The 13,600-nt window shown below is 43.9% G+C and overlaps 1 protein-coding gene across 2 annotated transcripts in view; it reads left to right on the top strand.

Moving 5' to 3' along the window:
• LOC110090483 (C-type lectin domain family 2 member B) overlaps positions 1 to 13,600 on the top strand; it is a 19,546-nt gene continuing 5,946 nt past the window's right edge. Inside the window, exons 1-4 of one of the 2 annotated variants that reach the window (XM_078388706.1) lie at positions 1 to 16; positions 601 to 739; positions 2,417 to 2,944; positions 10,185 to 10,241. In XM_078388706.1, coding sequence (XP_078244832.1) covers positions 2,779 to 2,944; positions 10,185 to 10,241 — 223 coding nt within the window. In that variant the 5' untranslated portion in view covers positions 1 to 16; positions 601 to 739; positions 2,417 to 2,778. Of the gene's footprint in view, positions 17 to 600; positions 740 to 864; positions 2,240 to 2,416; positions 2,945 to 10,184; positions 10,242 to 13,600 lie in introns of those variants that run through there. The other variant, XM_078388707.1, reaches the window with a different exon arrangement.

The raw sequence follows: 13,600 nt of genomic DNA on the forward strand, positions 1-13,600 counted from the left end.
TTATGACTGAACCATGGTATACAAAAACCTTTCATTATTTTAGTTTCTTCATCGTTGACATTAAAGTTGTGTAATTCTTCCGTGGTCATGCTTTTTGTCTACATGTTCCACCGCAGTCCTGCTTTGGCACTTCTTTCTTTCACTAAAAAGGAGTTCGTAGCCCTTGCCGCTTTCTGACAGAAAGACGGTGGCATCGGCCTATCTTAAATCATTATTGTTTCATCCATCCATTTTCACTCCTCACTCCTCACAGAGACCAGACCATACATAATCCAAATAGCTCCACTGAGAAGGCTTTTTTTTTACAAAAGATTGTCGCTGAACCTACTGCCCTACAAAAAAATCACCCAGCACAGTTTCTCCCCTGCCTCCCCCCCAAAAAAAACACCTCAACCAACAAATACAGTTTTTAACCATAACAGACTAACAATATAGTTAAACATTTGCATTTTGATTTGGTAAAAATTTCGAAGTTTTCTCAGCGTTGCCTCACACGAAAGACTGCTGACAAACAGCTACAAGGGCAGTCCCACGACTTCTCAGTAGTCTCCCCCCTAAAACTCTTTACTAAACTATCCCTTTCGTTTCCTTCATTGCCAGTAAGCAAGAACAGACTCCTCCTCCCTCTCAGCGAACAAGAGCAACAACTTCCACAGCCCTGGTCGAGTTCCCGTCAGAGCCGCGCAGGACTGCCCCGAAATCGACCTTCGCAAGCCTTCCTGCTGGATTGTTTCAACAGGCAAGTAAACAGCATTAGTCTTAACCCGGACGGTGTGTGTGTGTGTGTGTGTGTGTAGAAGACTGTGCTCTTCAGAGCAGCACCAGTAGCCCTGAAGGCAAAGACACGTCTGGAAGGGGGTGGGGTGGGCAGGCAAGGGGCTTTGTGTCCCTCTACATCTTGAGGGACTCCAGCTCCCATCATCACTGGCCAACCTGCTCAGTGGTGGTGGTGAATGATGGGAGTAGGAGTTGAGAACCTCCTGAATTCTGGAGGGACATAATCCTGAGGTAAAAATCACACATTAAAAAAGAGCAGTTATTCTTTGAGGTGCCTCAATGTTTTCGTTTTCTTTTATTATTTTTTTCATTTTCTTTGCTTTTTGCCTCATTTGGTATTTGACATCTGAGCTTCAGAGCAATGGACGAGGGCCAGTAAATACATCAATGCTGTTTCATAAGCTTGTATCCTGTGGAGGCAACCAAATCCTTTCCAACAGCATCTGCTTCTTCTCTGGTCTGCCTCCACATCCATTTTGTTACTTGTGTTTGCATTTCAGAGAGAATCCGCCCCCACCCCACCTCCCGGTTATTCCCTCCCCTATATGGTCGGGTATGTGGGGATTGCAAGGGTAGGGGGACATGATAGTTCCCTGACTGAGATCATTTTGTCACCTGCCCAACTTGGAAATGATCTTTGCCCTTCTCATTCTGAGGGTGGATTAAATAACCCCGCCAGCATTGAACTGCAGGCACTCCTCTTGACTTAAGTTGTTAAGTGAGCTGGTTGACAAGCGAGGGGGACTCATATTGTATTAGGCGGTCATGTGCCATTGAGAAGGGGCATGGCAAAGTCAAAGCCACAGATTTATGAGGGCCATAAAGGGTCATAAATCCAACTGGTCGTTAAACAGTTTGTTAAATGAGACATGCCTGTGTTCTCTGAACGGTGTGTCTGTGAGTGTGTCCAATATCTTTGGCTAGTGAGTGCCCTCCCTGGGCTCCTCCTTTTGAGGAGAGACCCTGCTGAGATCAAACTCCATCCCCACAGAATAGCTCTCGGTGCATTTACCACAAATAGAGATGGGCAAACTGGGAAAACAGCAGGTCGTGATGGTTTGTGGTTTGTTGCTATTCATGAACCAGGAATCACACCAACTCTGCTGTACTTTCCAATGAAATGACTCATTTCATGGTTTGTGCAGTTTGGGACTTCTTCTATATCTGCATTTGCAGACTGGATTTCTTCAGAGTACTCCAATGGTCTTGTGGGAGGAGAATCCCAGAGTAGAGAGCTGAGCACTGAAAATCATTTTGAAGGTAAATGGAGAGAATGACATGCAAAGCTCTCTACTGTGATGCAGTGGTAGGATGATGCTCTGGGACTCATGGCATCATCTTGCCATTACTCAAGCATGAATGTTTTCAGCAGATCATTCTATTTATTCTAGATTTGCGGGAAGTCACTTTGTAGCACAGTGACAGGCCACAGAATAACAGACAAGGGAGGAAGTTGCACTAGGTATGACAGCAGACCTGGACACCTTTTAAAGATTTATTTTTGGGGGGTGGAGAAGGAGGGAGGATCTGATGCAAAAAAGCTCACATTAAAATATAGCAGTTAGTCTTTTTTATTATTTTGGTTTTGCCTGATATCTCAGAAAAGAGAAATTGATCATATTTTGTTTCTCCCCACAAGGAATCTTGGAATTCTTGCTTCATTTGGAAATAATGCAGCACAACTGAAGGCTTTAACGTCTGCAGAGATTCTCCCTATCTTGGATCTAAAGTAGCTGCACAGACAATTTTAAAACAAGAACTGTGGCATATCTGCAAAGCACCGATTTCTGGATAAATAATCAGGGAAAACCACACCATTAAGTGGTCTTGAAAAGTCCCTCCCAACCCTACTGATCTCTTCATCAGACTGCACTTGGATCTGTAATCCTCCATGTTTGGGGGGGTGGTTGGGGGGGAGGGGAGGCAGCACACTTTCCTGAAGAAATCAGGATTCTTTTGCACATCTGACAAACAGCAGCATTTATTGAGAAACTGAGAGAGATGGGCTTTGATGAGAAAAATGTAATGGATATAAATGGAACTGAAAAGAAAGAGGAATATTTTCCTCTGGATTCACATGCAGTGGAGAATGGGCCAGTTACTGTAAACACCACAGGAATTAATGCCAAAACCAAAGCAGGAGTCACTTGGAATCATCCTGCATATGGTGAGTAGTGATTAATGGAGACATAGCTTTGGCTCCCCCCTAGTGCCAAGTCTACTAATTCACATTTACAAGAGTCCTTTTCTGAGTCAGCTGAGAGATTTCAGAAAGACGGCGTTGAGAGACATAGGATTGGTGCAGTATTCCTGAGAAACAGATTTAGGAGGCTTTGTGGTGAAACCTGTTTGATCGAGGGCAAGTGTAGAATGAAAGACATGTCTTTATGTTTGGGAAGACAAACCTTTAGCCTTCCATTTATTCTGGCCTGCTGCTATTCCCAGCCTGGACCAACATGGAGAATTCTAAGGGAGATTGGGACAAGTTCCAGACACCTGGAGGGCCAGAAATTCCCCATTGCTATTTTTTTACCTTGGGAAGACTTGCCTCTCTCAAACCACTGCTAGCTCTTTTAAGCTGCCGTGTGTCCTGCCTTATACATAGAGCATGTAGAGCAATAATCGATTTCTGGTGCACATCTAAGTACATCCATATACATTTACATCCCCAGGAGCCTATGAGGAGAATGATGCTGGGGCTGTCCATGAAGACCGAGGATTCTGAGCCTTACTCGTGTTAGGCTTCAGCTGTTAGATCCAAAGAGCCCTGGAGAAACAATAGGATGAGAAACTCCTGCCCAGAAGGTTCAGAGCAACCTATTACTATCAACACATTCTCATGAAACTGAGATTAATGGCAGGAAGCCATGGCTTGATTTATCCCACAACGTTGCTTTATGTATCATGTCTTTCAGCACAGCTCACTTGGAAAACTCATTCTTCATGAATGTCTCTGCTCAGGAAGAAACTTGGTGCTTTCCTCTATAAGAGACCTTTGGGTAGAGTGGGCGGCATATAAATAAATAAAATAAAATAAATAAATAAATAAATAAATAAATAAATAAATAAATAAATAAATAAGTGGTGTCTGTGTTAAGTGAATGCCCAGGAGGCTTATCTTCCAAAGAACTGTGGGCTTCACTAAAGCTTTTGTGTGGTTACATCACCACCACTGCTACATCTTTGGACTGAGTACTGTATTCTGCAGCTGTAGCTGCCAGTTATGCCATCTTAAGGTTACTGGTCCTGACCCGCAAAAGACTCGATGATCTCTTGATGAATTTGTATGTGTCAGAGCAAGACTAAAACATTTCTACTATGTCCTGAATAAAATCTTCCAGAGGGTGAAAAGTATCTTGAGTTTAAAATTTATCCTAAAAGAAACACAACTTTTAATCCACACAAAGGCACTTCCCTATAGTCTGCTGTCAGGAATTGACTGTATGTTACTTAGAAACTTGCACACAAATCAATGGTTGATTTTGTTGACTTTGTCTTAAGGTCTTTATCAGACCTCCCCTCACCCAACATCCTACTGTCAGACTTCATCTAGTATAAGTCCTTCTGCTTTTTCAGGGAAAAGGAGTGATCAAAACCTATAAGAACCATTGTATATGAGCTGGACAAATTGTCTGATAATTTCTGCACCCAGTTTAAAGTGTTGTTTGGTATCTTCAATGCCCAAATGGCTTGAGACAGCACTGTAGGTCTTAGGGAGGGGGCAGGAATAGAGCATATTTGTACCCCTTCCTGGAATTCCAAATTTATTTCATATTTTAATATACACCGAAAGGTTCATTGGCTGAAATCCAGTAGTCAGTGGAGACTTGATGAGTTAAACCCTCTGTAAAATCCATTAATTCAGAGGTAGCTGTATAACGCAGGCTCAAGTCAGGGCATGGCAACAGGAGAACTTTCCCATAGAACAAGTATTAGCTACTGCCAAGCCTGACAAGACCAGCCCTATGGATCACAGGTTTCAAATTAAGAAACTGGCTGCTGTATAGAGTGAACTCTGAACTCCGCAGACTCTGGGGCCCACTTAGTGGTTCTTTAGTGTTTACACCAATTTGTGATAATGGTAGCCCATGACCCCTCACTGGCAGGCCACCTAGCCACTGATAAAATGGGTTAGTGGATACACCAATGTTTCTGTTGGCCATGTCTTTACTTGAAGGTAGAAAGTACTGCTCGTCCTGTTCTATATGCCAGAAAGTCCTATGACTTTAGTAGGCAAGCTTTTGGAAAAGATATCCACAGACATAGTTGGTCCCCTGCCCAAGTCAGCATGCGGATATACCCATATCTTAGTGACAATAGACGACACCACCCACTGCTTCTCATATGTCATTAATGATTTTAAGAGTTTAATTAGTCTCCTATTGAGACTCTTTTTTTTTTCTTTTGGTTACATGAATAGGTTTTTTTAAAAATTCTTTCCTTGTAGGATCTCTGGTATCAGATCACAGTTCTTTTGAGTCATGGTTGATTAAATTTAGTAACACAAATCAGCTCTTAACATGGTGTCTAAACTCTTCAGGAATGTTATTTAAATTATTTTTGATACTATTATTGTTTACTTTCTTTTGGCATTTGCCTGCATTGGTCACCAGATGTCCTTTGAACTTTAATCATCCATTTGCTTAATTAGCAACAGCACTATTCATATTTGTCCTTTGCTCTTCCCTAGTAGTTGGCTAATTGTGTTCTAACCTGGGAGTCTTGTTTTGTTTAATTTTGAATTCTGTGATTGCAGCGTTTTCGAGGTACAGTGTATTTAAAAGTTGTTTATTGTTGCCGCTTTCTCCACAGTACTAGCAGGAGTTAACTTGAGCACCACTGCTGTTGTTTATTACAGATTGCCCCCTAGTGGCACCTTACACTACTCGTGCGGCTATGTAGCAATGATTTTATTGTACAGTAAAGTGGTGCCTCGCATAGCGAGGTTAATCCATTCCGGATTAACCTTCACTATGCTGAAGCATCGTTGAACGGGGCAGGGAATTCCATTGGAACGCATTAAACATGGTTTAATGCGTTCCAAATGGGCCGAATACTCACCGTTCAGCGATGCTTCTTAATGGCCGGCAGCCATTTTCGCGCCCTCCCCTCGCTTAACGAGGGCGCGAAAACACTGCGCGCGGCCATTTTTGGCTATTTCCAGGCTTCCGGCGGCCTTTTTGTCCGCCTAGCAGCTGATCGTCGGGCTTCATTTTGCTAAGATCGGTAAGCGAAACGCTTACCGGTCTTCGCAAAGCGAATTTTGCCCTATTAAAAAAACGTTGAGCGATCGCATTAGCGATCCCAAAAAAGGGATCGCTATGCGATTTTGTCGTTGTACGGTGCGCTCGTTAAGCGAGGCACCACTGTATGTTGTTAAATCAGTTCCAACATACAGTGGTCCTCCATGGGTTCTCTACTTTTAAAATACTCAGAAATAATTTGCCTGACCCTTCCAGTAGTGCTCTGGGACAATGCAGCTTCCTTAAGGCACTTATAAAGTGTTTTTATAATTAGGCCTTTCATTGTTTGTAATGACCTACTAAGGAAGAGTCAGAACTTTTATTATTTGTCCATACTAAGCGAAGGATGAGCTTGGCTGGAGCATTTGTACCATGCTCCTCTCCCACTGCTGATTTTTAAGTTTCTCTAGGAACGACAACTCTTATCAAGGGAGAACTTGGAGCTGCCTAATAACCATGTATTCACAAAGGCTGTTTCAGCAGAAAGATAAGTGCCCTGGGAAAGTTGGAGTATACCGCTGAAGGATGGGAGGAAGCAACACTTACTTTCATTGGTGGTTTGTGGGCAGCCGCCCTAGTAAAGCTGGAACTATTTCAATTAACTTTTATAATCCTGCTTATACACAAAAGAAGCTGATTGCTTGTCTTCATGAGATTTATCACCATCTAGACTGAGACTGACACCTGTTGACCTCATCAATTTGCAGTTGGCTTTAGTGAGTAAAAATGCTTCCAAGTGCCTGGTGGAGTGTTTAGCCCTTTAATGTTATACTGGGACTAAGTTTTTCTTCCCCTCTACATAGCTGCTCCTGTTTCATGGGTTAAGGGAATTCCTTGAGCATTATTAGTGAGAGAAAGTTGGGAGAGAGGGTGAGTGAGTTAGAAAGAGAGTGGGTAGGTCTGTATGAGATCTATAACTTTTTGTCCGCCCTGTTGCTCCACTCCCTCACCTAGTAAGAAGTGAATATTAATATTCATCTAGTAATAAACAAAACTGCAGATTATTCCCATGGTTGTTACCAGGGCCCAGAAACACTAATAAAACTCCCAGGAACCCAATCCAGAAATCAATTGTGCATTTTTCTATGCCTTTGGATTTCATCAGCCAGCATGAGTACCCCACCTCTCCTATTCAGAGGTGATTCGGGGGAAATTGCATCAAGCGCTCCAACTATTTTGGACACCCGAGGCCCAAGCAAGGGGGTGACTCACCAGGGTGCCTTAGCAGATAATCCCCAATACGTAGGTGCGATCGGCAAGTGGTAATTGGATCCAGGGTTCTTAGAGAAGGCGCTTTTTTGCATCAGTGGATTTGTCTCACAAACATCTAAACCAGGGGTTTTAAACTCAATTTACCTGGGGGCTGCTAGAGGCCGAGTCTGGGTGAGGCTGGGCCTCATCAGATTTTCCGCCAAGCGGAGCAAGAGCCCGAGGAAGCCGCCCAGGAGTTTCTTTAGCCGACAGACAGGTGGGCTGGCTGGCAGGCTGCAATTCTGGATGGAGGGTGCAAGAGGTGCTGTCTTGGGAGAGAGCTGGCGAGCGAGGCAAGGCTTTTTTTTTTCTCTTGACAGCAGAGGATGTGTGGGCACTTTGGGGGGTCAGGCAAGGCGAGGGCCACAAACTATCATCTGGGGGCCCACAAATGGTCCCCGGGCCGCATGTTTGAGACCCCTGATCTAAATCCATCAGTACAATAATAAGATCCTAAGAATCCCAAGGACTTGAAAATGAGCAAACCAGAATTACCTATACTCGTTTAAATGACTAATGCTTTCTTTCAGCTCAAGCTAATCTAAACATCTTTAACATGCTAGCTCTCCTAAAGCAAGAAATTGTTGTCATAAAAGCTACACTGCAATGCATGGCTAACCTGGTAAAGCTTGGGATCCCAAAAGCAGCACCTCCTCCAAATCCCCACAACACTGAACACGGAGCTCTCCAGACAGGAAATACGATGAGCACAACAGATTCAATAGAAAAAGACATTCCTCCAGCCTTAAATGGTCAGAAATATGGGGAGAGGGAGCCAAGTCCAAATTGGAAATCATGCAGAAAAAAAACAATGGGACTAGTATTGCGGGGTCCCTTCTGGGATCCCGCCAGCTCACCTTAGAGCAGAGCTGGGTCTTCTTTCAATCCTTGCCAGAATTGACTTGGTCTGTCTTAGGTATTGGCTCAGACTGAATGGTCTGGAGGACCAATTGTTGACCAAGTGCTGCTGGCTAAAGCAATTACGGACCAGAGGAAGCAGTGCCATGATGAGCTAAAGGTCTATTGTTTTACTATGGATAAGTTTCTCCGCCTCAATGCTATCATGTTGAGGAACTGTATCTTTGATTTTGATGCTTCTCAAGACAGAGCCACAATTTTTGGGCCCCAGTTTTTTAGTTAATATGCCCAACTTCAGATCAATCATAAAAGGCCATGTTATTTTGAGGCACTGTCTCTCCCACAGTTTCGCAGAGCCTTCACTGAACTGAGATTTCAGCAGATGCCCTCTGCATGTCTCGAAGGGACATACAAAAGAATTCCAGGAGACATAATCCATGATTTTTCGTTCTTCCCCCTCTATAAGGACCCCAGAGAAGGATTTTCGTTACTTATTCTCCAGTCATTCTCTAACTGCACACTCAAGGAATTAGTATTAAGACTGATGATTGACAATCAGCCATTTATTATGTATGCTGTAGCACTATTTGCATTGGCAGCCAAGAAGCTGAGGTCTGGTTTTCTCAAGGACCATAATGCCATTTAATGGTCTTTAGTTTAGCTGGAGATGCTCAAAGAAGGGCACATTTTAAAACTTAAAAAAAAATTAAAATGTATGTTTTTAAAAACTGGATTTTCTTTTTATATCATACCTTGCACATATGCAATGGCCCTATGGCTATAAACAATGAAGTTTTGACTGACTGACTGGCATGGAGTTGAGGCATGGAGAGGCTCAAGCCAAGATCAGTAGAGAGCCTTCCCAGCCAGAGCCGGCTTGCTGGAAATGAGAATCCTTTGCAATGGATAATCCTTGCTTTGAATTCTTTATTCTTCAACCCAACACATCTTCAGCTGCGTTTATCGCTTACTCCCTTATGACTGACTCTTGGCTCTTTCCCCCTAAGTATGATTGCTTCTACAGTGGTGCCTCACTTGATGACATTAATTCATTCCAGCGAAACCTCTGTAGAGCGAAAACGTCATCAAACGAAATAAAAAAAAACCAATTGAAACGCATTGAAAATGCCTCACTGCATTCCAATGGGCTGAAAACTCACCGTCCAGCGAAGATCCTCCATAGGGGTGGCCATTTTCCATGCCTGTGCAGCAAGGAATCCATCCATAAGCACAGCGGGGGGCCATTTTCTTCAGCCGGTGGCCATTTTGAAACTCGACGATCAGCTGTTTGCTGATCGTTGTAAAGCGAAAATCGGTTCCCAAAGCAAAAGCGATCACAAAAAGTTCAGCGTTAAGCGGATTCGTCGTTAAATGGGGTAATTGTAAAGGGGGGCATGACTGTACCGGCCTCCCTATTCTGACCTGTGAAAACTTCAGCATGTTGTTTTGCTGTCTGGGAAGCAAAAACTGACTTTGGCCAGCAGTACGCCTAGTTAAACCTAACACCCAATAACTGAGGCCTTATGTATTTAGAACTGACTTACCATTGCCCTCTTCTGCACAGAAGGAACAAGAGTTAGCTGGAGCATCACTGCTGTTATCTGCGAAAGATCCTTTGCCAGTGTCTCCTTCCACTCTTCTTTCTGCCAGGGAGCTGCCCTTCAAGAGTCCTTCTGCCCCCACCCTTGCTGGAACTGTCTTTCTGGTGATGCGATTCTTAATTCCTGAATAAGGATTGGCTGCGTTTTAACCAGGTGTCTCGATTTTGTCCATTCCATCTTTGCTGTCCCTATTCGGACTCTAGCATTGTAAAAAAAGACCCTAGTACTCTGACAGCAGTGCTCCCAGCTTCCCTGTTAAGAGATAGAAAAATAGGATATATTCACCTGAGATGCAGGTACAAGGTGTGAATGGTTCACACATTCTGTGAATTCCCTGCAAGAAATGTCTGGAACCGCACTGAATTTTGGCAAGTTTTGATACTTTGTTTTCCTCTGCAGGATTTCGGCAGAAGAAATTTCAGCTACAGCTTACTTTTTCCTTTCTTTTTTACAGTACTAGGAATCGGGATACTTAATATCCTGCTGATCACAGTCATCATTATGTTATTGGGTGAGTGGAAAATTGCAACAATCCATTCTGCTGTGTTTTGCATTTGTTTGCTGTCTTATTCTTCTCTGAAATGCTAATGGTAGTGACCCAGTGAGGGCAGCCTTTGTTTGTAGTTGTAATGACAGGCCAGTGGGCATTTGTGAATGTTTATGGCTCCAGAAGTTAAGGTGGGTTGCAGAAGTGGAGTTACTGAGTCTAGGACAGTTGACAGAATTCCAGCAATAGGAGAAAATAATTGTGCTGATGTCGGCATTTCCTGGAAGAGGGATAATCCAAACTGGTCCCATCCAGATGCTTAGGACTGCAACTCGGGCTAACTCCAGCCAAAGTTGCCAGCCACCAGGGATTCTGGGAGTTGTTATCGAAAGCATTTGGAAGCCACAGGACTAACTCCTCCCTTGCCTAGAATTTAACCCTTTGAGCATGCTTCGCATCGCATACAAAGACATCTGTAAGCGGGATCTGAAGGCCTTAGGAATGGGCCTCAACAGATGGGAAACGTTGACATCTGAGTGTTTAGTCTGGAGGCAGGCGCTGCATCATGGCCTCTCCCAATTTGAAGAGACACTTGTTCAGCAGGCCAAGGCAAAGAGGCAGTCCTGAAACCAGCAAAATCAGGGAGCTGGACAGGGGACAGATTGTATTTGTCCTCAGTGTGGAAGGGATTCTCACTCTCGAATTAGCCATCTAAGCCACACTAGATGCTGTTCTAAGACCTCTGTTCAGAGCACGTTACCATAGTTTCTCAAGACTGAAGTATAGAGTATAGGAGTTTACTCACGACACAGACTCTATAGACCTGGATCTTGGTATATGCCATCAGCTTCTTATCAAGCCATACTCCCTTTGTGAGTCTAGAGAACATGGTAGCTACTTTGCAAATGCATTTATCTAGCTCGATATCTAGGGAGAGAATGTCAGAGATCATTGAGGCAAGGTACACAAATTCATGAACACCCTCCAATTCTTGCGTGAAGATGATAATAGAGGGAGGTGAGTCAATGCCCTGGCCCATGACTTGTGTTTTCCTCAGGCTGACTGTTAATCCAAAGTCTTGGTTGGCCTTACTAAAACAATTCATAAGTTGTTGGAGGTCTTCAGCAGAATAGTCAACAACATCATCGGTGAAGAGGAAGTCCCACATGCAAGTACCTGGAGTCTCTTCAGCACAACACGGACAAGCAGCTTCCCTACTACGCTGAGAAGAGAGATGCCATCATAGTTATTGCAGTCGCCCCATGTCCTTTGTTCTTATACAATGTGATGATGTTTGCATCCTTCATGTCCTGTGGTACTCCACCTATCCTCCAGCTAAGACAAAAGACTAAATACAGTGGTGCCCCGTATAGCGAGGTTAATCCCCAAAAAGGGATCGCTATACGGATTTTTCGTTAAACGGTGCACTCGTTAAGCGAGGCACCACTGTACAGGTCGATGGTGATGATCGCTTTACAGCACTTGAGCAGTTCAACAGGGATGTTATCTCTCCCAGGTGCCTTGCCAGAGGTGAAGGAATCCAAGGCCACTTTTAATTCTGCTAAAGTTGGTTCGCTGTCCAATTCTTCCAAGAAAGGCAGGCACTCAATGTTATTTAATGCCTCTTCGGTTACTACATTCTCTCTGGAATATAGCTCAGAGTAGTGCTGTACCCAGCGTTCCATCTGCTGTGCTCGTTCCTGGATGATCACGCCTGTAGCAGACTTCAAAGGAGCAAATTTCTTTTGTATTGGACCTAAAGCCTGCTTGATGCCACCATACATTCCCTTGATGTCACCGGTGTCCGCTGCTATCTGTTTCTGAAATCAGAGCTGAAGCCAATAATTGTTAGAACATCTCCTAGCAGCCTATTGGACTTTGCTATGAGCAACTCAAAGAGCCTGCAAGTAGCACTCTGGTAACTGCGTGTGATCGTAATACTAGGAAGGCTAGAGCATCTAGTGAGGATCAGATCGAGCTGCTGCCAATGCGTTGATCTTGGATGTCTCCTGGAAACTCTGTGTTGTAGCTTCGTATTAAAGAACGTGTTTCTGACACAAAGACCATAGCAACATCAAAACTCCAGCAAGCATTGGCCATTTTCATTCATCTTCCCAATACCAAAACAGCCTAGACAAGTGGGCCAAGAATTGTGATCAGCACCAACTCTAGTGTTAAAGTATCCAAGAATTAATAGCGGCTCTCTTTCAGGGATTTTTTTGATAGTAGCTGCCAGATCGTTGTAGAATTTGTCTTTGACTTCTGTTGCAGACGACAGTGTTGGTGCTTATGCGCTAATGAGGGTGACTAGTTCCACTGATGAGTGGAGCTGCAGAGACAGGATTCTTTCACTCCCCACAGTAGGTGGAACAATGGATCCTGGTCTCATTCAATGGTTTTCCTTGCCAGAAGAATGAGAAATGTTTTTCTTTGACAGATCCCATATCTGGCAATCTCATCTTTTGCAGGGCAACAATGTCCATCTGTAGCCCACTCAGTTCCATGTCAATGACAGCTGTCTTGTGTGCCTCATCTGTTTCTTGTGGGTCATCAGAAAAGCCAGGCATCATTGTCCGAACATTCTAGGTGCCCAACTTCAGGGCAGAAGTTTTCTTACGATTGTTGCATGGTGCAGGGTTATCAATCTGCTTGTTTATTTTCACCCTAAATTCCATGCACCCCGTGAGGTTAACAGACTGTGGCGAAGCAGCACCTTACTGGCTGGGGGCTGCCCAGCTTAAGGTGGGCGTTAGCTACCTAGTGAAGTGCAATGACCTCTCCCACCATCAGAAGTAGCCCCTGGCATGCTCTACGCCACTCGAGCAAAGACTTGTACAGTGGGGTCTTGACTTAAGAACGGCTTGAGTTAAGAACATTTTGACTTAAGAACTGCTCTCATAGGAAAATATTGACTTGACTTAAGTACTTAGATTTGAGTTAAGAACTGAAAAAAAACCACGTGGGAGGCAGGGAAAGTGCAGAATGTGAACTTTCAGTTAATTGTTGGCCAGTGAAAAGGGTGCCTGTCTGCTTTCTCACTCCTCCCAGCGTTTAGAGAGTGGATTGGGAGACAGTCTTCAGACTGCCTGGTACTGTACTGCCTGGACTGTATTTTCCCTGCCTTCCCAGAACCTTTCTTGACCTAAGAAAAAAAAGAAACAAAATATCTCCCTCTAGTGGTTGAAGGTGGAATAGCAGCTTCCCATTAGTTTCTATGGACGGAAAAGAGCAGATACGGATCAAATGGTTTTCAATGCATTCCTATGGGAAATGCAGATTTGACTTGAGAACATTTTGACTTGAGAACGGCCTTCCAATACGGATTAAGTTCTCAAGTCAAGACCCCACTGTAACTGGTAACTGCTACTTCCCGTGTTATTTTG

This window comes from Pogona vitticeps, chromosome 2, assembly GCF_051106095.1.
Source record: "Pogona vitticeps strain Pit_001003342236 chromosome 2, PviZW2.1, whole genome shotgun sequence".
Classification (NCBI taxonomy): Eukaryota; Metazoa; Chordata; class Lepidosauria; order Squamata; family Agamidae; genus Pogona; species Pogona vitticeps.